The sequence below is a fragment of the Botrytis deweyae genome (assembly GCF_014898535.1).
Source record: "Botrytis deweyae strain B1 chromosome Unknown BDEW_001, whole genome shotgun sequence".
NCBI lineage: Eukaryota > Fungi > Ascomycota > Leotiomycetes > Helotiales > Sclerotiniaceae > Botrytis > Botrytis deweyae.
In genome coordinates this window covers 2,345,159-2,368,791 of record NW_024066208.1, presented here as the reverse complement: position 1 = coordinate 2,368,791, position 23,633 = coordinate 2,345,159, and the positions used below count along the sequence as shown (strand labels likewise).

The 23,633-nt window shown below is 42.4% G+C and overlaps 10 protein-coding genes across 10 annotated transcripts; 2 read left to right on the top strand and 8 right to left on the bottom strand.

Annotated features, from left to right (window-relative positions):
* Positions 1–64: 64 nt before the first annotated feature.
* Positions 65–1,000, bottom strand: EAE98_000709 (uncharacterized protein; the record flags this gene model as incomplete). The annotated part of the gene is made up of 1 exon (XM_038948327.1): positions 65–1,000. The coding sequence occupies one exon, from the start codon at positions 998–1,000 to the stop codon at positions 65–67; it is 936 nt and encodes a 311-aa protein (XP_038816004.1).
* A 54-nt stretch (positions 1,001–1,054) lies between these two features.
* EAE98_000708 (uncharacterized protein) lies at positions 1,055–2,645 on the bottom strand (the record flags this gene model as incomplete). Its single annotated transcript, XM_038948326.1, has 2 exons — positions 1,828–2,645; positions 1,055–1,773 (listed from the first exon to the last, which is right to left on the bottom strand). Exons 1-2 carry the CDS (start codon positions 2,099–2,101, stop codon positions 1,055–1,057), a joined length of 993 nt encoding a protein of 330 aa, XP_038816003.1. The 5' UTR covers positions 2,102–2,645.
* Positions 2,646–3,224: 579 nt separating this feature from the next.
* On the bottom strand, positions 3,225–6,173 carry EAE98_000707 (uncharacterized protein; the record flags this gene model as incomplete). Its single annotated transcript, XM_038948325.1, has 4 exons — positions 3,225–3,392; positions 3,446–3,556; positions 3,627–6,047; positions 6,115–6,173. The coding sequence occupies 4 exons, from the start codon at positions 6,171–6,173 to the stop codon at positions 3,326–3,328; spliced, it is 2,658 nt and encodes an 885-aa protein (XP_038816002.1). The 3' UTR covers positions 3,225–3,325.
* A 3,329-nt stretch (positions 6,174–9,502) lies between these two features.
* Positions 9,503–10,606, bottom strand: EAE98_000706 (uncharacterized protein; the record flags this gene model as incomplete). Its single annotated transcript, XM_038948324.1, has 2 exons — positions 9,503–10,085; positions 10,179–10,606. The coding sequence occupies 2 exons, from the start codon at positions 10,604–10,606 to the stop codon at positions 9,503–9,505; spliced, it is 1,011 nt and encodes a 336-aa protein (XP_038816001.1).
* A 1,410-nt stretch (positions 10,607–12,016) lies between these two features.
* Positions 12,017–13,636, top strand: EAE98_000705 (uncharacterized protein; the record flags this gene model as incomplete). The annotated part of the gene is given in 6 exon segments (XM_038948323.1): positions 12,017–12,250; positions 12,308–12,370; positions 12,438–12,664; positions 12,677–13,034; positions 13,187–13,471; positions 13,526–13,636. The coding sequence occupies 6 exon segments, from the start codon at positions 12,017–12,019 to the stop codon at positions 13,634–13,636; spliced, it is 1,278 nt and encodes a 425-aa protein (XP_038816000.1).
* A 798-nt stretch (positions 13,637–14,434) lies between these two features.
* On the bottom strand, positions 14,435–15,216 carry EAE98_000704 (uncharacterized protein; the record flags this gene model as incomplete). The annotated part of the gene is made up of 2 exons (XM_038948322.1): positions 14,435–15,070; positions 15,169–15,216. The coding sequence occupies 2 exons, from the start codon at positions 15,214–15,216 to the stop codon at positions 14,435–14,437; spliced, it is 684 nt and encodes a 227-aa protein (XP_038815999.1).
* A 596-nt stretch (positions 15,217–15,812) lies between these two features.
* Positions 15,813–17,088, top strand: EAE98_000703 (uncharacterized protein; the record flags this gene model as incomplete). Its single annotated transcript, XM_038948321.1, has 5 exons — positions 15,813–16,137; positions 16,196–16,214; positions 16,266–16,340; positions 16,394–16,924; positions 16,974–17,088. 5 exons carry the CDS (start codon positions 15,813–15,815, stop codon positions 17,086–17,088), a joined length of 1,065 nt encoding a protein of 354 aa, XP_038815998.1.
* A 777-nt stretch (positions 17,089–17,865) lies between these two features.
* Positions 17,866–19,523, bottom strand: EAE98_000702 (uncharacterized protein; the record flags this gene model as incomplete). Its single annotated transcript, XM_038948320.1, has 2 exons — positions 17,866–19,343; positions 19,394–19,523. 2 exons carry the CDS (start codon positions 19,521–19,523, stop codon positions 17,866–17,868), a joined length of 1,608 nt encoding a protein of 535 aa, XP_038815997.1.
* An 853-nt stretch (positions 19,524–20,376) lies between these two features.
* Positions 20,377–21,534, bottom strand: EAE98_000701 (uncharacterized protein; the record flags this gene model as incomplete). The annotated part of the gene is made up of 1 exon (XM_038948319.1): positions 20,377–21,534. One exon carries the CDS (start codon positions 21,532–21,534, stop codon positions 20,377–20,379), a length of 1,158 nt encoding a protein of 385 aa, XP_038815996.1.
* Positions 21,535–22,736: 1,202 nt separating this feature from the next.
* On the bottom strand, positions 22,737–23,201 carry EAE98_000700 (uncharacterized protein; the record flags this gene model as incomplete). The annotated part of the gene is made up of 1 exon (XM_038948318.1): positions 22,737–23,201. One exon carries the CDS (start codon positions 23,199–23,201, stop codon positions 22,737–22,739), a length of 465 nt encoding a protein of 154 aa, XP_038815995.1.
* Between the last annotated feature and the right edge of the window lie 432 nt (positions 23,202–23,633).

Genomic DNA, 23,633 nt, shown 5'->3' with positions numbered 1-23,633 from the left:
TACTATGTTATTTCAAATTATTATTGAATTTTGAATTAATAATGTTTTGAAGAAAGTCTTGATTTTAGCGGCTTTGATGTGCCCGTTTTTCCGTCCAGAGTGAGCCTGCGTCATCAAAGGAAAACGCAGGATCCAGAAGGTATGCCATAGCTTGGTTCACATTACCTAATCTCAACTGATTCATTGCGAGCAGTGGCCAGTCCCAGCCATAAAGATTATCCCAGTTCCATTGCTTGAGAACTTTCTCTGCGGCATTCCTGACGCATGTCATATTCAGCGCCGGGCCACTCCTTGGAGGTGGTAGAAGACCATATATACCTGTCATCGCCGGGTGGTCCTCAACGGTGATATTATTGCCCCACATGTCAGGGATTCCTTCGTACACAGCTAATGCACTATCAACGGTAGGTAGTGGAGCGAGATTATCTCTGACAGTTGTCCAGCTTGTCGGCACCTTCTCATCTAATTTTTCTTTCCAAGTAATGGCGATGTCTAGCCCAAATCTCCAGTAAGCAATCTCGAAAGCCGGGTTTATTGTTACGTTCTCATTGGTATTTTCTGACACAGGATACATAGGTGGGCCGACATCGTATACTTTTGTGCTATGGTTATAGAACGCATAAGATGCCATGAAATCCGCAGAAGCTTCTAGAATGGAATTCCACTTCCGTAGAGTGGTGGTATTTGGGAATGAACGGTATTCGAGCTCTGCAAAATACATTGGATGGGGCTGCTGCCAGATAAGTAGGGCATTGATATCGCCTGGTGTAGATCTTCCCGTTGGATCAGACATCTTTTCCCAGCGAGCACCATCATAACCTTGTCTCCTTGCTCGTTGATATGATGACGGCAGGAATAAATCGTACATTTTTGGGATGCTACGCCACAACATGGTCCAACGATTCCATCGACCCCAATGAAGAAGATGCCACAGCGTCATCTCGAGGTGGAATTTCCCATACCATCCATTGTTGGTCAGGCCTGACTCCTGTGGTGACATATTGTTGGGTGCTTCATTAATGGCCAGCAGATACTGAGAGAGGACTGTTCTGCGCTAAAGCTCTTTGGCTTTACTCGATGATGATCCAGTCAAGTCAATGAAAGCTCCGTCCTGCCAGTAAGATTCCCACCATGTGATGGACGCGTTGGCAATGGAGGAGTAGTCTTTTTCTCCCGCCATGAAGGATGGGGAGAACTGTGCGGTAAGTTGCGCCTGGGTTACTCCGTTTGCACAGCCGAGTATGTAACGATGGGTATCAGGAAGCGGGCCGATGACTTGGCCATCACCGTTCCAAGTGATCGAGTTAAAGTATGTGGTATTGTCTATATTGTGCTGGATTACGACGGCGGCTCCAATTTTCGTTGAAAATTTCGTATCGTGTTTCGTAACCGCGTTAAAAACTCCGACCGAAGGCGAATCGAACTTGGTGATATCGGGGTAGGGGTAATCAAAGAAGATCCCCAACTCTCCGGCTGACAACAGCGAGGAATGAATTTGGATGGCCAGCGTATCAAAATCTGGATCGCACCAAGTGGTTACATTGACATTTGAACCATTCAATGCAAACGAGGACGAAATCTTTCCTGTCCAAAGGTCTAAAAACTGGATTTTCTGAGAAAGTGTGCCTTCATTGATTGCAGAGAATCCAATAGTTCCCAGATTTATTCTCTGGGGATTATTAACAAGCCAGTCCGAAATATTTGACTCGGCTGGATTCTGGATCTCGTAATTAACGAGACGTCCATGAGTCGAGTAATCCAATCTCGTGAAGTCTAGTATGATTCAATGATCTAGCGATGCGACGAGACAAGATACAGAGATCATACCGTCTATGGAAGTCTGGTTAGCTGCAGTCGGTAAACTGAAGTTATGCCATCCCCAGCTAGAGAGAGTCGCAAATGAAGTGAAAGTTTGCAAGCCAGTTACATCGACCCCAAAAGCAAAGTTGCCGTTGCCAACCTGCAGTGTAATCCTGGAGCTTGCATTACGTCGAGGGTTGAAGGCCTCGACAACTTGTTTTCTATTGATCAATTCTCCCGCATTTGCCAGCGGCAGGAAAGTTGGAAAGGCCAGCAAGAACCAGACCGTACTGATTATCATAACAGCGGTGGCAGATATCGGCGCATGGGTGATAGCAATTGTAGCAGTGGTAGCAGTGGTAGCGTTGTTAATTCCGTGGGTTTATCGGGCTCAGCATTGTTAGAACAGAATGAGTCACGAATGGATTCCCATTCAGCATGCATTATTGCTAATTTTGGCTGAGAATCCGAATGACTCCGCAGTGCGCACATACTGACTGTTTCACAAACTGCTATCTAGCTGGGGGTTTTCGCGATCTGCTCATCTATTTGCTATTCCAGTCCCTTGAATGAAACCTCGACGGCGGATCAACATACCGAAATGGCGAGAATCATGCGATCCTATGCCGACCAGATACGGTAGACAATCTTCCCCTAAAACTTTTATTTAGCCTATTGAACATGCGGAGTAGACGAGTAATGCGGGGTAGTGTGGGGTTATAATGACTTATACGAAGGCCATGATATATTCTGTCCAATTTGGTTAGAGCGCATCATACTCTATTAGTACATCTTAAATGTGGAAATATTATTTGCTTGAATTGCGAATTATTCGTATTAGACACTCACTCAGACATCCCATACTGCGCTCCGAGTCTTCACCCTACGAGGAATTTCATCCGCCAAGAGCTCAAATCACTTAACTTATTTTGAGTGAGTATTAATATGAATACAAAATGCATTGTGCATGACTGTAGAGTCCTACGTCTGGCCATATAGCGGTGGAAGAAGAAATTAGGTGAAGGCCATGAATTACTTGTAAATCATAGTAGTACTACATCGACATTGACCAGGCTCTCCGGCGTAGAAATAAAAGGGCGACAACAATTCCTCAAAGACAGTTGGACAATGAAAACATAATAATTCGTGTAATCAACCGGGGTATTTGACAACAATCATCAGCAATAATTTATTGTCCCAAATCGGTCTGTCTTTTCTACCCCAGAGAGCCGGGGTTTGAAATAAGCATCAGAGATCCAATCATAGGAACAGTTACATCTGCCCTATTTACTAGGTACCGGAAATATCCATAGCATAATTATCAACGTGTAGCACCTTGCCTTCCAGCCCACTAGCTTTATTTGGAAGCCCAACTTCACATCGCTCTGGAAACATTTTTGGAATTATCTGTGGAAGCATCTGAAACATGAAAACGAGAGAGAAAATGACATCATTGAAGAGAGGAGAAAGAGATACGTCTCGTAATTGCTAAACCTCGGCAAGCTGACAAGTTGCAGACTGGCCCTTAAGCTCTTGCTGTAAATTTTGGAGCCTGTGCAGTGACAGTAGGCGTAATTCGAAAGACGTCGATACTTCACAACAGTTAGTCTCCGTCTCCAGGAATCATTTCAACCAAGTTACTCACTAGTTATAGCCACCACAAGGCTCCTCGGAATTGCCAGTACATGTGTGATTGCAGTTAGATGCGTCAGATATAACACCAGAACTTGAAATGTTGCTACCACACCAACACTCCCTGCATCGAACGAAGAAGAGTTAGTAGATGGATCGAGTTATAAAATCCTTGATTATATGACCCCACTTACTGCCCATATTCCAGACCAGCATATTGATATCCAGAAGCGTGGCAGGTGAGAGCGCATTCTTGCGGTGTGTTGGTATTTGTATTCGTAGTCATAGATCCATTCAATGTTCGCGTGCTGCTATCACTATAACATCCAAGATGTAAGATAGAAGGTGGAGCAACGGTTGGAGGAATTGGGACAGATTCAATTATTGTTTCTGGACCAGTGAGCGTGAAAGAGTATGATAGAGCAGGCTCGTTATCAAGCGTCAAAATGTAGGTACCGGGATATATAACGAAGCTGCCGTTTGTAGCTACACGTGCGAGAGAGCCAAGCGTCAAAGAGAAAGTGAGAGTGTCAGAGCCGTTGGTTTTAACATTGAATAAACGATCGTAGGAAACAGGTGTCTTAATGGAATAAGGACCTGGACCTGCGTTGATTGTAGATATAAAGAGAAGTCCCACGTAATCAGAAACCATACTCCCAATGTTAGTCACCTTTGCCGTGGCGGTCGAAAAGGTGGTCGTCTCGATGATAGATGACGCTCCACTCAGAAGAGTTGAGATTTCGTAGGTGGGTGAAGGTACAGCGCTCCAGGCAAATGTGAAGTTGGTGTAGTGTAAGCCGTGGCCAAAGGGAAGAACCGGAGTTTTGTACCACATGTATGTTCTCCCTGGATTTGCAGAGGTAGAACGAAGACCAGGGTTGAAAATGCTGACTTTATCGGTATAGTTGGCTGGATATTGCGTGATGGGAAGTCTCCCGGCAACAGTTCGGGTACCGTCGAGAATATCACGCAAGGCGTTGCCTCCCGCCTGCCCAGGATACCCAGCCCATAACAGAGAATTGACCTTGGAATTGCCCAAGAGAGCCGTGCCGTCCAGTTGACCGCTACCAAATTGCACCACGATAAGTTTCTTGCCCAAACCTGCTAGTTCATTAATGAGAGTGAGCTGATTGTCTGGCCAGGTGATCGATGTTCTGTCTCGCCCTTCGGCCTCAACGGAAGTGTCAATTCCTCCACAATAAATAACATAATCTGCATTACCTGCGGCAGTCAGGGTCGCAGCAAAATCAGAAGTATCGTTACTATTAATTGTTGTCCCTCTATGGTAGGTCACATTCTTCCATAATGCTTTGAATGCAGTTAACGGACTGGTCAGGAAAGGAACGTTACCATAATAGTTTCCTTGCATCTGAGACGTTGCGTTGGCCCATGGACCGACAATGATAACATTCGATGGAGACTTGGGAAGAGGCAGCGTCCCGTCGTTCTTGAGCAATGCCATGCCTTCAACAGCAGCCTCATACGCTAGGCGCTGGGCCTCAGCAGTATTCACGTCTCGCCAACCTATGGAAGAATAAGGAGACGTATCGCCAAAGTATCCAACATTTACTAATGAGTTATAAAGGCGTGAGAGTGATTGATTGATGACTGCATCGGTTGTGATCCCAGCAGACACAGCATCAGTTAGCGAGTTGTAAATCGTTCCTGATTCACAAGCAAGATCTGTGCCAGCATTGAGAGCTACTGCAGCAGCATTGACTGAGCCGTTAACATAGTGATGATCGTTGTAGATATTTGTAACAGCAGCACAGTCGGAAGTAACCCACTGACAAGGCTTCTTCCAACCCCAATGGTCTCGAAGCATTGTATGAAGAAGATATCTATTAGCGCAGGAGGGTATCCCATTAACCGCATTGTATGAGCACATAACAGCCCCGACCTTGGCATCTCTGGCACAACTCTTGAAAGGGACCATGTAGTATTCCGAGAGTTCTTGTGGTGTAGGATCGTAGTCGTAGCTGTTACGCCCAGTTTCGACATCGTAGACCGCATAGTGCTTGCAAGTAGCAATCACCTGTTTCTCGGCAGGATCAAGACCGCCCTCTAATCCAAGGATAAGGCTCAAAATATACCGCGAAATACGGTGTGGATCCTCGCCAGGAGTTTCGAGTCCTCGGCCCCAACGTGGGTCTTTGAAGCCGTTAATATTGGGAGTCCAGAAGTCATAACCAGCCTTGCCAACATTGGCAAAAGCGCGTCCCTCTCTTCCGACGATCTTCGCAATTGAGTTCATCAAAGCGTCATCAAATGCTGCAGCGGTAAGAATCGGCATTGGGAAACTTGTAGCGTAGCTAAAATTCCCATCGCTCGTAAAGGCAACGGCAGGACTACCAGCAACTCTATGAAGTGGTCCATTCCACCAATTGTAGGCAGGCAAACCGAGTCTTAAGACACCAGGAGCCTCGTTCTCCATATTGGCAGTCTTCTCCGCAAGCGTCATAGCATTTATGAGCCCAGAAACACGATCTGTAATGCTCAATGACGCATCACAAATAGGTAGCGAACACAGAGGATCTCTGGTGCAGTCAGGATGACCAATGCTAGCACTCGTGCTAGGATCGGTTGATGGGTTGGAAATTTTATAGATATCAATGCTGGAAAAATCAATAAAATCCAGTTAAGTTATGAACATAAGACATACAACCAAGTTCCTCCACATACCTGGGTCGGATTACCCGGGCATGTAGCAGTGCAAGCTGTGGTAGCCACTTGAGTTGCATTATTAGTCGTCACCCGCCATGCCTAATGAGTTGGTTATAATTCTGAGACTTAGATGAGAATGAGGATGAGAATAAAAATGAGGATAAGAATGAAGATAAGAATAAGAATGAGGATGAGAATGAGGATAAAGATGAGAATAAATTTGAGAGCGATTTCTGAGTCAGTATATATTTGTATGTGAGTCTTGGTGGTGGTATATTGAAGATCTTGAGAGCGGAAAGGATGGGGGTTTATAGGAAGAGGATTTGTGGGAGATGAGAGGTGAGAAGTGAGATCTTGGGGATTGATGATTGAGGCAGGGGGTAGTAAGGGGGTGAATTGGTAACTAGATAGAAAGGGAGAGGATGGTTTCTCATGCATCATGGATATACATGATTTATCAACACCCCCACGTATTCTATCCACATAGGTAATCTAATTATATTCTACCCGGCTAGATACTTGAGTAAAGGTACGAGTATATAGGTGTATAAATATTCCCAGCTTCATTGATTCTGAGAAAATGAAAATTATCATGCAACGTTTCACAACCTTTTAAGATAATATTGCTGCTTTATTTTGGGTTCGCAGTTGAGTGTGATTCAGAGATTACTGGGAGGAGATGACTCGAGGGAGAAAGGATCATGGGGTATGAGAGAGGGGGAGGGGAGGAAATGTGTGGGTATTTATCTGGTGTCTTGATTCTTGATGAGAATTGGTAATTGACAGTAGGGGAAGTGGAGTTCAGCGACAATGCATACGATGAATTAATAACCATTAAAGTTTGATATGAGGAATAAGATGACGGTAACAATTCTCTTTTCCTCCACTCTATTTCCCAATTCTTTTCCTCCTCTAAACATTTGAAACGGAAATCGAGGCAAGATTATAATTCTGGAAATAATAGAAGCGAATAAGACACGTAGGGTGATTGTAACACACAGCTCCTTATTACTTTGATTTTCAAACTTATTCTAAATCTGGGGTTGTGTGGGAGTAGGTAGAGGGGTTTATATAGAGTTTGAGGAGAAGTTTGAGGGGGGAAGAGGGGGTAGGGATGATAAAGGAGAGATGATTATGTGTAAATCCGGAGTGGGACTGGAGGGTAATCAAGGGAGTGGAGAGTACAAATTCAATATACCAAAAGATATGTGTGAATCAGAGTTTAAATCCTGACATAACCCAGAATTCACTAAAATATCCCGTACATAATAGGAATTATTACATCTTAGCAATGAGACTTCCAACTCTTTTGTATAAGTAGCTCACCTGGGCTCGACATCTAAAAGTCAAACACAAAAAGCAAAAAAGCTAACCGAGGTCTAGAGCATCAGTAATACTATTTTCCCTCTCCCTCTCTTTCAGCTTAAGCTGGTGTTCAAGAGTAGATTCAGAGTATACAAAGAAAAGTCAATTTAATTATTAGATGAGTGGTAAATCATCGATAATAATATTGTAGCACAATTGTAACAACAGTCATTGTTCTCTACAAAATCGACAATAAAACATCTAATAGAACTCATCTTTTGATCTTCCTGCATCTTTCATCCGCCACAGGAGATGAGAAGAGATGTCTGAATCGAAAATTCCAATCCACGAAATGAGGAAAATGTTCCTATCTTTGATCTTCTACCTTGGCAAATTTTCTCTTGTTCTTGAATTTGTGAATTTTTGCTTCCTCATTCGTTGATATTGAGAGTGCTCATTTGTAGATTTTATAGAAAAAGGGATCTACACTTACAAGTAAGATAGAATCACAGGAATTCACCCCTCGTGTCTTCTCTTCGAAAATTCCGCGGATTGAGAGGGGTGAGAGTGAATAGGTATGGTATTGAAGATGGAGCTTGTGATTCATGGTTATATTCACTCTCAAATATCTTTAATACAATTGAATGCGTTGGGGAAGGAACAAAAAAATTATCGATTTGTTGGTTTATAAACTCATTATCTTCGATCGAACGATAAGCATGCACGTAAGTATCGCTAGAGAAAACGAGTTTAAGGGTATTGTTGTACACTCTGAGCTTGATATATTTCACGGATTGACTCGCTAACAACACTTGAAGTAAATGTGTCATGCAGTCGTAGATTTTGGCTTTAACACTGCTGGTTCTATATCTCATCTCGTCTATTTTACCATATTAAGTTTGTAAACGACAGTGCTTTGTTGATTTTTGACAACATCAATTTCCAAGCTCTCATCCAAAAGTTTCTTTCCATAATTGTTTCTGTGTAATTCCTAACCTTGCCGCATGAATCTATCCGCGTCATTCCTTCCTTAATTCACTAAGCTGGAACACAAACCCAGGAGCTCGACACTTGGGGCACGCTTTACTACGAGTTGATGCGTGATGGTTTCAAGGCTAGAGTGTATAATTGAAGGTTTAAATAGTTATCTCTGGTGAGATATTGATTAGCGGCTATGAGTAAGCATTAGAGAGGGGTTAGCAATATGGTAGTGAATGAGAAGATTGTGGATGGTGGAAGTTTGGAATAATACGAGATATAGATCTATTAAGTCAATTCCAGACGCGTGTTTTCAGCACGAAAGGATTCATCATTCTAGACATATGATATCATGAGATGATGTAAATCTTAGAGTCGCACTCGCCGTATTAATTCTTAAATGATGTGAATAATTATATTCGTAAGGTCTGTGAGTTCGCGAATGGTTCTCTTTTGACGTATGATAGTGGCACCTGAGTCCGATAGTTATATACCGCATATTGCAGTCGTTTAATCAAGCAACGTCCCTAACATCTTTATCAAATTTCTAACTCAACGACGTAGCTTCCACTTGCTATTCTGGGAATGGATTGGTCTTGAGAAATTAGAGGCGAATAGAATTGTATGGCATTTAGGTAATATTACCACGACATACATGATGATTGGTATAAGCAAATGATGATGCTGGTTCATCTTGAGAAAAGCGAGTCGGTGAAGGGATCGTTGGAGGTGTAGAATTGCTGATATCCAGAGTTCAGATTATTCAGATTTGTTATAATTACATCTTCCATATTTCTCCCTAATGTCGGTTTGTAAGATTTCATACTATGAAAATTGGAGATCTTGCTCGCGTACTGTATCGAAACTCGCTTAAATAATGAAGATGATGCTTACAGTTTCAGCGATCATATTGATACAAAGAGATTGTTTATACATTTGCTTTTAAAGTGAGGTTCTCACACGCTAAAGCGTGGAGATGAAATTGTAAATTGCAATACAAGAAGTGAAGGTGGCGTCAACGATCTATTTACAGTCTTGAAGATCACCAGGAGAGTCAAACTGTATGTGGGAGTAGAAAAGAGAGATTGATAAGCGACAAAGCTATTCCGAGCCATAAAAAAGTTTAATCTTCTCCTTGAATCTGAGAGCCAACACCAGCACCAGCGCAAGTCCCGCTATACATAGCGCCTACAACATTCTTTAACATTGACGCACAATCTCCAGTTGCAAACACCCCTCTTACACTTGTCTCGTTGAAAGGCGCCGTGACCTTAAGATCTCCTTGCTCGGTTAATTCGATCCCGAGTTGATGAGCAAGATCGTTGGTCTGCTCGGTTACTGGTTTGTGAAGCAGGAATGCGTGTGTATGATCTCCCAGTCCCGCTCCATCATTTTCATCAAAAGAAACAGTGAGGCCAGACGATGGATTATCACTTGGGATGAATTTCTGAATCAAGTAATTGCAAATTTCGATTTTACTGCGACACTTGGAATTGACATCAGGATTTGACGTAAATTTTGCAGCTTCTATTTCTTCAGCTAAGGCGTCGTTTCCGTGCGTATAGATTGTGACGTTTTCAGACAAGCGAAGTGCCTGGCGAGCTAGGTGAAGAGCTATATGGGGTGACGCACAGTCACCAATGGCAATTACACCAGCTGACTTTGCAGGAGAGGATTCATAGCCGTGGCAATAGAGACAGTGGAAGCTGTAGTCATATTAGTCATGGAAAGAATAATGGATTGTAGTAAAGCTCGGACGAAAACATCCAATCAGGGAAGAGTTATCAAAGTGCACTTACATGCTTTTAGCCCAGCATTCTTCATAACCTTCAATATCTACCATGATATCTTTCACACCAGTAGCAAGAACGAGTTTTCTTCCCCACCAATCTTTTCCAGTATCATCGATTGCCTTGAAAATACCACTCCCCTCCCCCTCTCCCTCTCCATCCTTGGATACCTTCTCAATAGTTTGAATGCCCACATCTTCAAAACATATGGTCTTGTACCTGGCCAGAATATCCTCTCGAGAAGCAGCACGAAATTCCGAAGGATCTCGATGATCCCATGTAGAGACTGTGTGCATGTGCTTAGACTTTTCGTTCCGGAATTTATTGCTGGAAAATACGATAGCGGTATGACGAAGGCGCGCAAGAGCGGCGGCGCAAGATATTCCGGCTGGACCGGCTCCAATGATCAGGACGTCTAAAAGTGACTTTGGAGGCATAGTAAGGTGAGTCGAAGTCACGGATTGTAATGTGTCTTTCAATTGTTTAGAATGATTCACTTAAATATTCGTTGATTGTTTTTAATGAAATTAGATCACGGTATGAGGTGGCTGTGCAATTGGTCCTTATATTCAGAGCTGGGAACATTTCGGACACAAAAGATTCGACTGAAATGAAACACTTTGATGGTTGAGATTGGTTACTTTGTCGGTGGTCTATTCGGATAGTTTATGCAGTGTTATCGGGGACTTTTCGGGAACTTTTCGGGTACCAATAATTCATTTACTCCCCAGATCATCTTGCTCCTTCCAAATGTTGAGAAATGAGCTCGGAATTGATCACGAGTGATTAAATAAAACATTCTACTGACTGATTATCTTGATAACATCCATTAGTAAATAAGTTTCATCGCAAAATTTAAGAACGCTGCTTATTAAAGTTTTGTGACAGGCTCAAGTCGGGGCTTCGAACCATGCAGTTATGTGATTACTCTGTAATCTGAGAGGTTGAAGGAGATCCGAAGTATCCATTGGTATGAACACATAGCCACTCAGTAACTGATGTAACATGTTCAGCATTGGTTTGAGGAAGTTTTCTTCTTCACTTGGAGCTCACTTAATGAAGGATGTGTGTGTTATGGGAGATGAGAAAGACCTATTATAACGGCTGCATGTTCGCATCGTTTGATTCGATGTTTAGGTGAGACATTAAGGTGACTCCGGTGGTCATCAGGACTGCTGCGGAGATCTTTATACTTTCGGGGCATTTGGTAATTGACATTACGATTTTGCCTGCTGTCGCTGTGATAGGAACAACCGCAAAGGCTGATAGAGATTGGAGAGCTGAACAGAGGTGGTACTGATTTTTGCAGACTATGAACTAGCCTTAGAAATCAGACGGGATCTAGATATTGACACAAGCTGAAAGGACTTAAATTAAGAGTAACCGAGTCATACATATGTATTTCGCACGTCGAATCTAGGTTACCAGATTTGCAATGATAATATCAATCACCAAATTGTTTCCCGCATTCCCAAGTCCCTACCTATTCTGCACATTATCTATAAAATATATCATCTGCTTCGTAATATAACACATCTGTATAAATCAAGTATGAATCTGTTATAAATCTAAGCTTGGGTCAATAAAAAATAGGCTTTAGATATGCCTGCAGATCATTTATTTGAACTTTCCAATAATCTGCCTTGCAAGCAGTGATCAGCAGATTATCTACAAGGCCAATACTCTGCTTTGCAGGTACCTGTTGCGCAATCTATTTAAGACATAAAATTCATTTTCTTATCATAGATATCAACCGCACCGAAATCGTCTTGTTTCCCTCTCACTCTCTTCAATACTGATGATAATCTTTGAAACTCAACGGTACACACTTTTTAGCAATAACAATAATGGAAAATTCAATTATTTCCCACTTCTCTTCATTCAATCGTTCGTGCATCTTTAAAAAACTCTCTAGCATTAAATATGGAAGACTATACATCACAATGAAAGATCAAAATGAGACGAAATCAAGACTTTTCGGTAACGCATCGTCGGAGTCCATCGATTCAAGCGAGCCCAAATGCTCAGTTATCATTAATAGTGCCAACGTTTGGACTCGAATGTCTATCAATGTTGATTTGGTGAGCCTCATTGAACATGATTGAATTGTTGTCGCAGATACTAATCAGATTCTCAAGGGGTTTTCTGAGGCGTTCATGGCAGGAGAATTGGAGTGTGATGATCTTGTTGCTCTTGTTTCCGTATGTGGGCTTCTGATTTCAAACCCATCAAGCTTAAATTATCTGGGCTCACAATAGAAAACCACAGGTATACATACAAAATTACGCACTTTTTGGAACTGGCAATATCCTTCTACAGATAATTCCCCGTATTCAAAAAATCTTTTTCAGACCCTCAAATGATAGTCAACGCGCTCTCCAGAACGCATCATCCCACTACGATACCTCGAACGCACTTTTCTCTTCTTTTCTATCAGCAGACATGAGTTACTCATGTCCAATATGGGACACCACTGGTAAAGAAGAAACTCTCGAGTAAGCACAGAGGCGAAAAGTGCATAACATTATTGATAAAGCGGATATCAAGCCAGAACATCACATCCTCGAAATTGGAGGCGGATGGGCTTATCTAGCTATCGAAGCTGTGAAGAGAACTGGATGTAGATTCACGGTGACAACTCTGTCAATTGAGCAAAAAGCTCTGGGCGAGAAAAGGGTAGAAGAGGCGGGATTAAAAGATCGAATTGAGATATTGCTTTGCGATTATAGGCAGACTCCCAAGCCTAGTCCTGCAGGGTTTGATAGAATAATCAGTGTCGAAATGGTGGAACATGTTGGGGAGGAGTACATGGAGGCCTATTTTAGGACGATTAGCGAATTGTTGAACAAAGAAAATGGAATCGTGGTAATACAAAGTACAACCGAAACGAATCAGGCCAGTTCACACACCCTTCGACTCGTCCAATCCAAGCCACTTGAGTTGGCTATGGTGGTGAAAATCTTTAAAAGTCCAATTTTCGTTCTTCGAAATCAGTACGTTGATTGAATATCCAACAGGGCTTCCACCAAACTCGATCCAAGATCGACACTTTCATAGAGCGTTACATTTTCCCAGGAGGATATCTCCCCACCGTAAGAGAGATTATTGAACGTCTTGAAGCGGGATCTACTGGTTCTCTAGAGCTTGAAAGTGTGCAAAGTATAGGTCCTCATTATGTGCGAACATTGCGTTTATGGAGGGAAAACTTTGTCCAGAACTGGGATGAGACTAAACATTTGTACATGAAAGAAAGAGGAGACATGACGCTGTTAGATCTTCAAACTTTTCAAAGAAGATGGATTGTAAGTGTTAAATATTCGTGGCAAGAAGTCAACTGTTATTAATGTTTGTTCTAGGGCTACTTCAGCTATTGCGAAGCAGGCTTCCGAGCAGGTATTTTAGGGAACCATGTAATTACTGCGAAGAGACCACAAATTCTGTCTCCAAGTGGAATTGTTCCACTTTAATGGGCATGAGACACTGACTGGCGGACGTGAGAATCCTGCGAGCGATTGTACAACACCGGGTTATAATCAATGTGTGGAGTGGAGTTTTCGATAACCTGAATTGTGTTATAATAGGTGCTAATGAGTTTTCGCATGGACTATTATAATTAACAAACTCCATGGCATATGTGACCGGTGATGTTTGCAAATTGTGATCGAGGGCAGGCGGCTATGTTGTTTCCCTTTGATGCTGAGGGAGACTTCAGCTGCTTGTGGACCGTTCATTGTTGATGACAACCAAGATACACCCCTCCCTCCCAACAAAAACAATTTGAGATGATGAAATGAGATAAACATGTCGCTAGATTGTCTGGGACTTTGTTCAATTCTGAAGTGGTAAGATTTTGAAGGGAATTTGAACTTGATGTCTGGGTCAATTCAGATAGAAAAGTGTTTCACAACGTCTTCCTCCCAGCGTAGATTAAGCCCGTCTTATCATCTACAACCCTTCGGTGGCTAAGGGCAAACGTCATAAAAATTCCGAAGGGTCCCTAGAGAAGCACTTGCTTATACTGTCACTTGGTCACTTAACTCAACCGGTTTCAGCTCCAAACCTGTCCTATGCGACACCTGATGCATAGGCATAAATCACGGAATTCCCGGAATATAGACGTGTTTTTGAGGAAAAAGTGGAAATGCGACCATAAGCATCAGACGTATTAACATTGATGCAATGTTAAATTGAGACAATTTTCACCAGAAAGAATTACTCGCTGCTCTTACATGACAATTTCAGCAAAAACGACAGACAACTCCCCTTTACATCTCCGCCAAATTATACCCATTACCCTTTTCCATTGCACTCTTCCAAGCATCTCTCTCTTGTATCCTCTTTCTCCACTGGAAAATCTTGGGGTACTTCTCAAAGTCCACATACTTCTTTGCAGCCAAGAAATCCATGGGCCAACTCAGCATTACATCAGACCTTCCCAAATTCTTTCCATTGAACCAGTCATCTGTCAGTTCCTTCTCCAGATATTGAAATTGAGTTGCATATTCCGGCCCGGTGAAACTTTTATGTACGTTCGACTTGACACCACCGAGTAATATTGATAGTGGCCACGGAGATCTTCCTGCCACGATATCAAATATCAACTCAATCATTCCGATAGTCCCAATAGTCGACCCAGCGAAGGACGACAAACTCTCATCGCGAACCTTATCCTGTGCGGCAAATCTACCATCTTCATCGTACGTATCAATCAGGTATCCAAGGATTGCACTACTTTCTGCGATGGGCACATTGTCGGGTGTAACAAGAACCGGGGCCTTTCCCATGAAATGAACATTTTTGAGCTCGGGTGGTGCACGACCTTCCACGCGTGTATGGCATACGAGGTTGTATTCAATTCCCAATTCTTCGAGAAACCAGAGGATTCGTTGGGATTGGGAGTCCTACATGAAGGGATGGCGTCAGCATGTGTGGGTGCATTTGGTGGGGGGACGTTGGTTTATAGGTTGGGACCGATGGAATGATTGCCCGGCCCACTTACATTGAGGTGGTGGAAGGTTGGGAGTCCAGGTTTGTTTGGAGACGCCATGATTAACGTCGTGTAAGGTTTTCATGTAGTACTAGTGAGAAGACGATAGTCGTTAGATGCCAGATGAGGTGCCACGATTTATACATGTCGTCGTCTCCCCGGACTCATGTTTCCATCCGGCCCGTTCGGAATTGCGCGTTCTGGGGTTCAAGTTGAACTTGGAACCTTATTAGTGAGGCATCAATTCTTTTCTTTTGTGTGAACTTCGTGCCATCATACGACTCAGCGCAACCAATCTTATCTTATACTCGCCGCCATGTATACAGCTGATCAGGTGCCAGCATCGATAACAATCGATAAAACTTTGATTTAAACTTCTTCCAATTGATGATTGGTCTTGTGAAATCGAGTGGTGGGTAGTAGTCTACACAAAGCTGGGCAGAAGCATCTCCGACATGGATAACTGCATATGCAGTGAACATGCAGTGACAAGATTGTTATCGCCCACACCCAAAGGTCTCTTGTCAATTCACCATAATTCCTTCAGCTAGTAGTGAGGATTTATAATTGAATCATATCTTCGATTTCTTGATCATTTGCTATCCCTCCTTTTCTCTTCACACCAAGTCGTGAACTGTGTTCCTCTCATGATTACCATGACTACCGTCAAACCAAAACCGATAGTTCTGCACATTGGTGACCCAGTCAAATGGAACCTTGATTTATATGAACAGTTTTCTAAGGATTTTACAATTATACGACCTTCTACAGAAGAGCGTCAACGTGATGAATTCATGAAAGGCTTGAAAGAAAACAGATGGGGCAACTTTTCCGCCATATTTAGACCGTTCTGGAATACTGGTGGTGAAATGGGTAGATGGGATTCGGAGCTCATCCCCTTAGTACCTGAATCATGCCGAATATTCGCATCTGCCGGGGCTGGTTTTGATTGGGCCGATGTAGACATTTTGGCCGACCGAGGTATGGATTCTTGTGTGATAAATGTTCAGCCTGTGTTACTAACCCATGATCCGCATAGGTATTGTCTATTGCAACAGGTTTGTGTGACTTTTATATTTTTCGCATATGTAATTAATAAATTTGTGCAGCGCCACAGCTACTACCGAATCTGTAGCAGATTTCGCTATTTTCTTGATGTTAGCTACATTCAGAAACCTTACTTGGTGGGTTTACAATCTTACCTGGATCACACATTACAAGTGCTAACACACATAAGGTGCACCCAAGCTGCTCGTTCTGATGCAGCTTCGTTCCAAGATTGCCACACCAATGCCGCAGCTATGTCTCACAATCCTCGTGGCCACACGCTTGGTATTGTTGGCTTGGGAAACATTGGCTATAACATCGCCCGGAAAGCTTCTCTGGCATTCGGAATGAAAATCCTGTACTACGACATCGTCCGAAAGACTCCATCCCAGGAAGCTGCCATTGAAGCACAATTCTTTACTGATTTGGATGGCATGCTAGCCCTTAGTGATTGCGTAGTTCTTGCTACACCTGCTTCTCCAGATGGAAGAAAATTTCTTGATCGACAGAGGTTGAGCAAATTTAAGGAAAAAAGTAGATTTGTGAACATTGCAAGAGGTGTCTTAGTGGACGAGCAAGCATTGGCCGAAGCTGTTGAGTCAGGAAAATTGGTGGGCGTAGGACTGGATGTTCATGAGCATGAGCCCAGGGTAAACGACAGGCTAAAGGCTTCCAGGAATGTCACACTTACCAGCCATAATGCTGGTGGGACACTTGAAACGTATGCCTTTTTACATAAATTGTTTCACAGATTGCTGACACTTCTACAGCCACATTGGATTTGAGGAGTTGGCAATGAAAAACATCGATGCAGTTTTGAAAGGGAAGGAGCCATTGACACCGGTGAACAAGCATTTGATTGGGAAGGCGAAGCATACTTTGTGAGGATGTATCTCGCCAAGTAGGTACTATGGCAAGTGGGCATTGGGAAAAATATTAGGAGATACAACTACTCCGCATGTTACTCCAGAGACTTTTGAACGAAACCAGTATCTGGAAGATTTCAAATGGTAGTCGAATCTGGAAGAATGTGGTGAAATTTGATCGCAGTTCAGTAAATGAAGGAAGGTGCATGGGGAAATTTCGAGGCATGGATTAGTTTCCAATGTTTCACATCAAGTAGCACTACGAGACTCATTCTCAAGATGAAAATTATTTGTATGGATCAAATTATGCACATCTCAAAGCAATTTTAATGATTCAATGAAATATCGATAATCAGCTATAGAATTGTCCTATTTCATGATAGCTTCAGCGAAAAGAATCAAGTTACTTGACCTTGGAAGTTCATCTGCCACGCCAAATTTGAGATACATATCTTACTCCGAACCCCTGTTGCAACCAGAAACAAATCCTACACTGGCGGGTGAACTGATTGAAGGAATGTTGCTAAAATTGAACTCTGCGATATATTTTGGATCGTTGATGGAAGCACCTAAAAGGCACAAAGATTCGCCACCAATACGATAATGAAATAATTGGTTACGATATTAATCAATTGGGCGTTGGATACATTATGAACATTACATCTGTCAATCGATATACCCAGTACCAACCCACTGGTGCCCTAGCAATTCTAGTATCTGAAAGACATGTGCGGGCCTACCCAAATTAGTCAAAATCAGATGCATGTTGCTAGGGAATAATAACCATCCTTCAGGATTAAGTCCACCATCTCTTCACGCGCTGGCCAGGAACCCAGGTACGGGGTGCGCTGTCCTGGTCTACCTTCGTTGAAATGTTCAAGATTCGTCCGTGATTCCGTCTGACACCACCATGTGCATCCGAACATTTCCAAACATCATGAGGCTTTTCTGGCAGTAATCCATATCTGTTTTCTCGATGATGACTATCCCTTGGCGATTTTCTAACAGAGCCCGGATTTTTTTGGGATGGGCAGCGGGTGACAGTCCAGGTGCAAGTGCTAGTACCGTAACTACCTGGACGTTCGTACTCTAGCGAATCTTTGTGGCGACTATAATTACCACTCCAGACTGGAACATGAGCTTTCCCGACATCAGTATTCGACAGGTTGGTTGGTATAGTGCATGGTGTATTTAGCTGGTTGACATATCGCTCGTCGACAAATTTCATCCATCGAATAGACTTTCCCCACTCGTATCTATCATCTGCAAAGCAATCGGATGGATAACGAACAGTTGGAGGTTCGAAGTAAGCGCCTAGTTGAAGTTGCTGGAGATTTGGTAGACCGAAAACCACTTTACCTAAGATACTATACATCATGCCGTAGTCATACCCCATCTCTTTTTCCTTTTCGGCACTTCTATTGTCGGTGTCAAAGGCGAGAGAGCGCTGATGCAAGGTGAGCTTGCGTAGTTTGGGACAGATCTCTGCTATTATGAGTGTATACATGGGCAGAATTGCTCCAAACCCGAGCGCCGGGCTTCTTTCGCCACGCGTCTTGGGAGTAAACGTAAATCCTCCATCAAATTTAATGTCTCTCAGTAGTGAAGAGTTCTTGCGTCCAATGTACGCCATAAAACGAACAAATGGATCTTCTGCAATGAACGCTGGCTGAAAGCATTCTAAATCGAAAAGTTTATCAATAGCGATACTAATAGTGGCCTTACTGGGTAACTCCTCAAACAGCGGAAAACCAGGGACATCCCATGGGGTCTTCAGCTGGTGCATCCTATGACAGTCTGATACATTAAACTCATATTTGTTCTCTCCGTAAAGAATTACAGTGCACTCTTGCTCCATTTGTTTGCAAACTCGCGTGATACTGACAGAACGACCAAACGGGTGTATTTGAAATTCGGTCTTCTTTATGATTTGAGGACCAAATCCGTCTCGATGATGTACAGTACATTTAATCTGCCGACCAGGCTCCGCGAAATCGTCAATCGTGAAATTTTTGACTCCACTTTGAATGAGTTTGAGTTCCTCGCGGGTAGGGTTTGTAGTCCATGCGATTTCTTGAACAATGGTGTTACCATCGACATACGTCTCTGGAATAGGCGCCTGGGCCCATCCGTAACTATATTTTCGTTGAAACCTACAATGCTTGTGACCTTCGGCTTGACTCCCTGTTGCAAATAGGTACTCCCGTTTGCGAACCCTTGGGACGATAGCAACCGGTCTCAAAAGGATGAGTCGCCAGATATCATCGCGAATCTCTATCTTTTTATTAGTTCCTGGAGTCAAGATGAGAATATTGATTGCTTACCTCTGGGAAGTTTGTCGAGGAGAGCACAAACAGGCTTTGAGTTTTTGATACTGGTTTTGAGCATCATAACATCTGTTGTCGAAGCCTTTGAAGTTGTATCAACATCCTGTATCCGTTCTTTTCTCGCCATTATGAGTGCGACAATTGCTAGACAGGCAATCTAAACGATGAAAATGTTTTTGTAATTTTTGGGTTTTAGGCAAGTAGATTTTGATGTAGCTGGATAAGCTAGATGTAGTTGAAAGGGAGCAGAATAGATAGGATAAGTCTGTTTATGACTATTGAAGGCGAACCAAATATAGGCATGTATTATTGGAGTCTTTTAGAACTATATATTAACAACATAAAGAGTGAGTTAGCTGTACTGGCGTACTAGAGTATCACGCTAGTTTAAGCGTAGTAGTGAATATGTGGCTATCACCTGTTTCAAACGATGATACAACCGAGGTCTTGACTGATACTGTAGGGTGGCATAGAACTAGCGCTTTATACGAAATATTGTATGGGCAATTCATAGATCCGCCCAGGACTCTCAGTATTTACTAGTCTAATATGCAAACTGATATCAATTCTTCAATCTTTTTGACCTCCAACTTGAAAATTGAACATTTTTCAGTGGTGAACTGCATTCCGAACTATTGAAGATTTTGAAAACTACTGTAATAGATTACTTTGATTGAAATGTTTTGAGAAAAGGCAATACATCCACATTCAGTGATTGAATAAAAATAGAGCCAAGTACTATTTCGTGAAATATAGAAGATGTGGGTGAATTGAAAGATTGATTGATCATCTACTATACGAAAGTAGGAAAAAGCTGAATTATGAGAAGATTAGTTATAACCTCGCTAGCAATGCGCATTTCATACCGTCGTGAGGTGGTGCCCAATAAATACTGAGTCCTTTAGCATCCTCATCCCTTCATTCAGAGACATTTTCCAGTACTACGAATACGCGAGGCGATTTATGCTACCTCGAAATCATCAACTTCGTGGTTTTCCCCCATTCTCCTTTCTCTCTTCGCATTCTGATTCTGCCAGTGTGCGGCTCTGGGCACGTTGTTCGACGAATCCTATCCACTTCAAAGCCATCCCCCACTCGTCCTCTGGGTGCACCAATTTTATGATATCACTACCAGGAGTACCCGGATCATATCCACACCCGGCTGGTACGAATTCATATCGGCCCAATTGTAGTCTCTGAAGATATGGAAGCGCATGAACAAGTTTCTCGACAGACTCATTTATTTGCTGGCTCCTGTCCATAACTCGCGGATCCAGCCGCTTTAATTGAGGATAGCCCCGGTCGTCGTCATGCAAAATTAGGGTATGAATGTTTTCACAAACTTCTTTGAAAATGGTAGTATAAATTGGAAGAAGGTCATGAAGTCCGACTGGAATAGACTTTGTGTACTGCCATTTACCGATGATCCAGTTGAATTTGCCCTGAATGACAATTTTGGTAAGCTTCGAAGCATTTTCCCGGCCAATTTCCATCAAAAATCTAGTGAATGGGTCCTGGTAAATGAACTTTGACTTCTGTTCGTTTTTTTCTAGGTCTTTATAAGCGAATTTAAGTTTGTCTTGATCCTGTTGGAAGATCAAATCAATAGAGTGAGAAATCTGTTCTGCGGTTGGCATAGTTCCATCCTTACGTTGATGACCAGGAATCTCATCAAAATCATGCGAAATTTGGTCCATGGTGACAACACTTTGAGGTCCGGTAAAGCTTGGAGAGCCGCGTGTGTCAAAAAGAAAGGAGTTCTCCCCATAAAGTACGGCAACTCCCAATTTGCTAAGATGTTTGCAAGAACGCAGGACCGCAACCCCTGATATTGCGGTAAGATTTACTTTCGATCGGTGAATGACTTGAACACCAAAGTCCTTACGATCATGTAAAAAGCCTTGGATTTTCTGACCTATTTTGGTTATGGTTGTAAGCTCATTATACCCAGCTTCGATGAGTTTTGCCTCCTGCTTCGTAGGAGTTGCCGCCCAGAATATTTGTATAGGTTTATTTTCCATATACTGAGGAAGACGATGCAGTTCATATTCCTCTTGACGTGCCTCGCTCCATTGGTATCTATAGTGCAGTATTGGGGGCTCGGCCCTAGCACCTTTTTCTCGAATAATAACTGGCATTATGTGTGTCTGGGGAACCAGCATTTCTCTCAAGATCTTCTCTAAAACGTCTAGAACAGTCAGATAACTCTTGGGAACAGAAATAAAAGCATTGGACTTACTTGTGGGAAGATCTAAAAGTCCTATTCTTTTTTTAATTGGGGAATACTTTTGAAATGAAGACTTGTTTCTCTTCCAATGCCCACTTGAGTGGGCGAAAAGATTGTCATAAACCTTAGCCCTCATCATAGAGTTATAGGCATTCATTGCAAGGCGACTTATTGATGGTTTTCTGAATTGTCTTTTAGTTGAAGCACTCTGGTTTGGAAATTATGAGATAATCCAAGATATTAGATTGTTTTTAAGCTCTTATGTTTTAACAAAATTAAAATTTCAATGTAGAAGCCGTACTTACAGCTGCGGTCCACGAGGCCGTAGTATCATGATAATGTGAGTTAGCAAGCGAAAGATCTTGCAACCTATGCTCATTGCTTGCGTCACACTACATGGAAACTTTAGATCTCGAATCTATAGCCACTCGCGACTTAAATATGACAAACATAGTGAGAGGCGATTTTCAAAGAGATGGTTATATGAGTTCTGCAAATAGATTCTTACTTGATTGTCTTCATCTGTTGGAAATAAAATGTATCAAGAACTTTAGAAGCCTCCAATTAAATGGACTAATCAATATAATTAGAATTAAAACAATTCCACTGTTCGGTGAGCACAAGAAGTCGCAGAAGTGTGTCCAAATGTACCTGTTCACGTGATGCTCCCCTGAGATTCACCTAGACACAGACAACGTCAAATTCAATTAGATCCAAGCATCCTCTACTTCCTAAGTTTCAACTCCAAAGAAAAGCGAATTGATTTTTCGTTTTGAAATTTCCTGTGAAAGAGTGAAAAATAAATTTAACCTTTCGAAAATTACAACGCATAATGTTAAATCCAAGATTACCGAAGTGGAAATTGAGTAACCCATAGTTTATCTCTTGGTTGAGCTTCATTTGGTTGACGAGAAAAACTTGGCATTCGCCGCCTACATGGAAGTAGGCGTGGTATGTTGTGGAAATTTGATTTCTTGACATATTACATCATGGCGTAGAGCTCGAGACTTGTTCACAGATCACCATGACATTCAACCATTATATCAATATCAAATAGCAGATTTGCTACATTAACCACTGAATAGAGGTAATAAATATGATTAATTTGTACATCTAGCTTTCCTCTAGATGACTTGAACGTCTGTACATAGACACTCTATAAATGGACTTTTCTGCATACAACCTCCCATCCTCATGTTCTTGTGTGCATTCCAAAACCCATTCTTTTTCCGAACACGAAAGTCCATTCAATTGCAACAACTGCGGTACTATTTCGCTATCAACTTGAGGTTTCCATTCGCGAAACTGAGAGAAATCATCGGGTTCTCCATCCGGATTGTTGGTGAAATATCGGATTTCGTAGCTCCCACTCAGCTCTTTGGGTTCCAGTTGAAGTACAATAATCCAAGGAAAAACTCTTAACTTATCACTAGAAACATCTCTTGACTCGTTCAGATTCGAGTGAAACGTGTTACAGTAAAAAAATCTTTGAAGCTCACGAGGACTTGGGGGTGAGCGCATTGAGAGACATGAGAATCGCACTCGGGTATCAATCGGATTGGCAGGTTGGTCCGACATTTTGCTTTGGATATCGAGGGGCTTTTAGTCAGACATTTGTATGCCTATGATATGGGAAACACCTTACATAGCTCTGGTGATGGCGGCGATGAGACTTATATAATTAGTAGCAATATTGATATCACATCGATAGTGATGTGACTATTTAGTCCTTACTGGGTTCCATACTAGTTATAACAAGCTTTTTGCACGTGAGTCTAAATTCGTGTGATCATCTGAAGCAAGAGTATTTATGCTAGCCAATGTTTCGGGGAAGGATTATCTCAGAGGACTGAATGGAAAAGGGATCTGATGATAAGTTTCTAGACAATGGTGGGAAATGACCAAGTATCTCCTGTTTGATTCAAGCCGTTTGTGTTTGAAACGCGTGTCCAAACATCACGCGAGTGACGACAGCCAGCTGGCATATTCAAGGAGTCATAAGAAATGGAC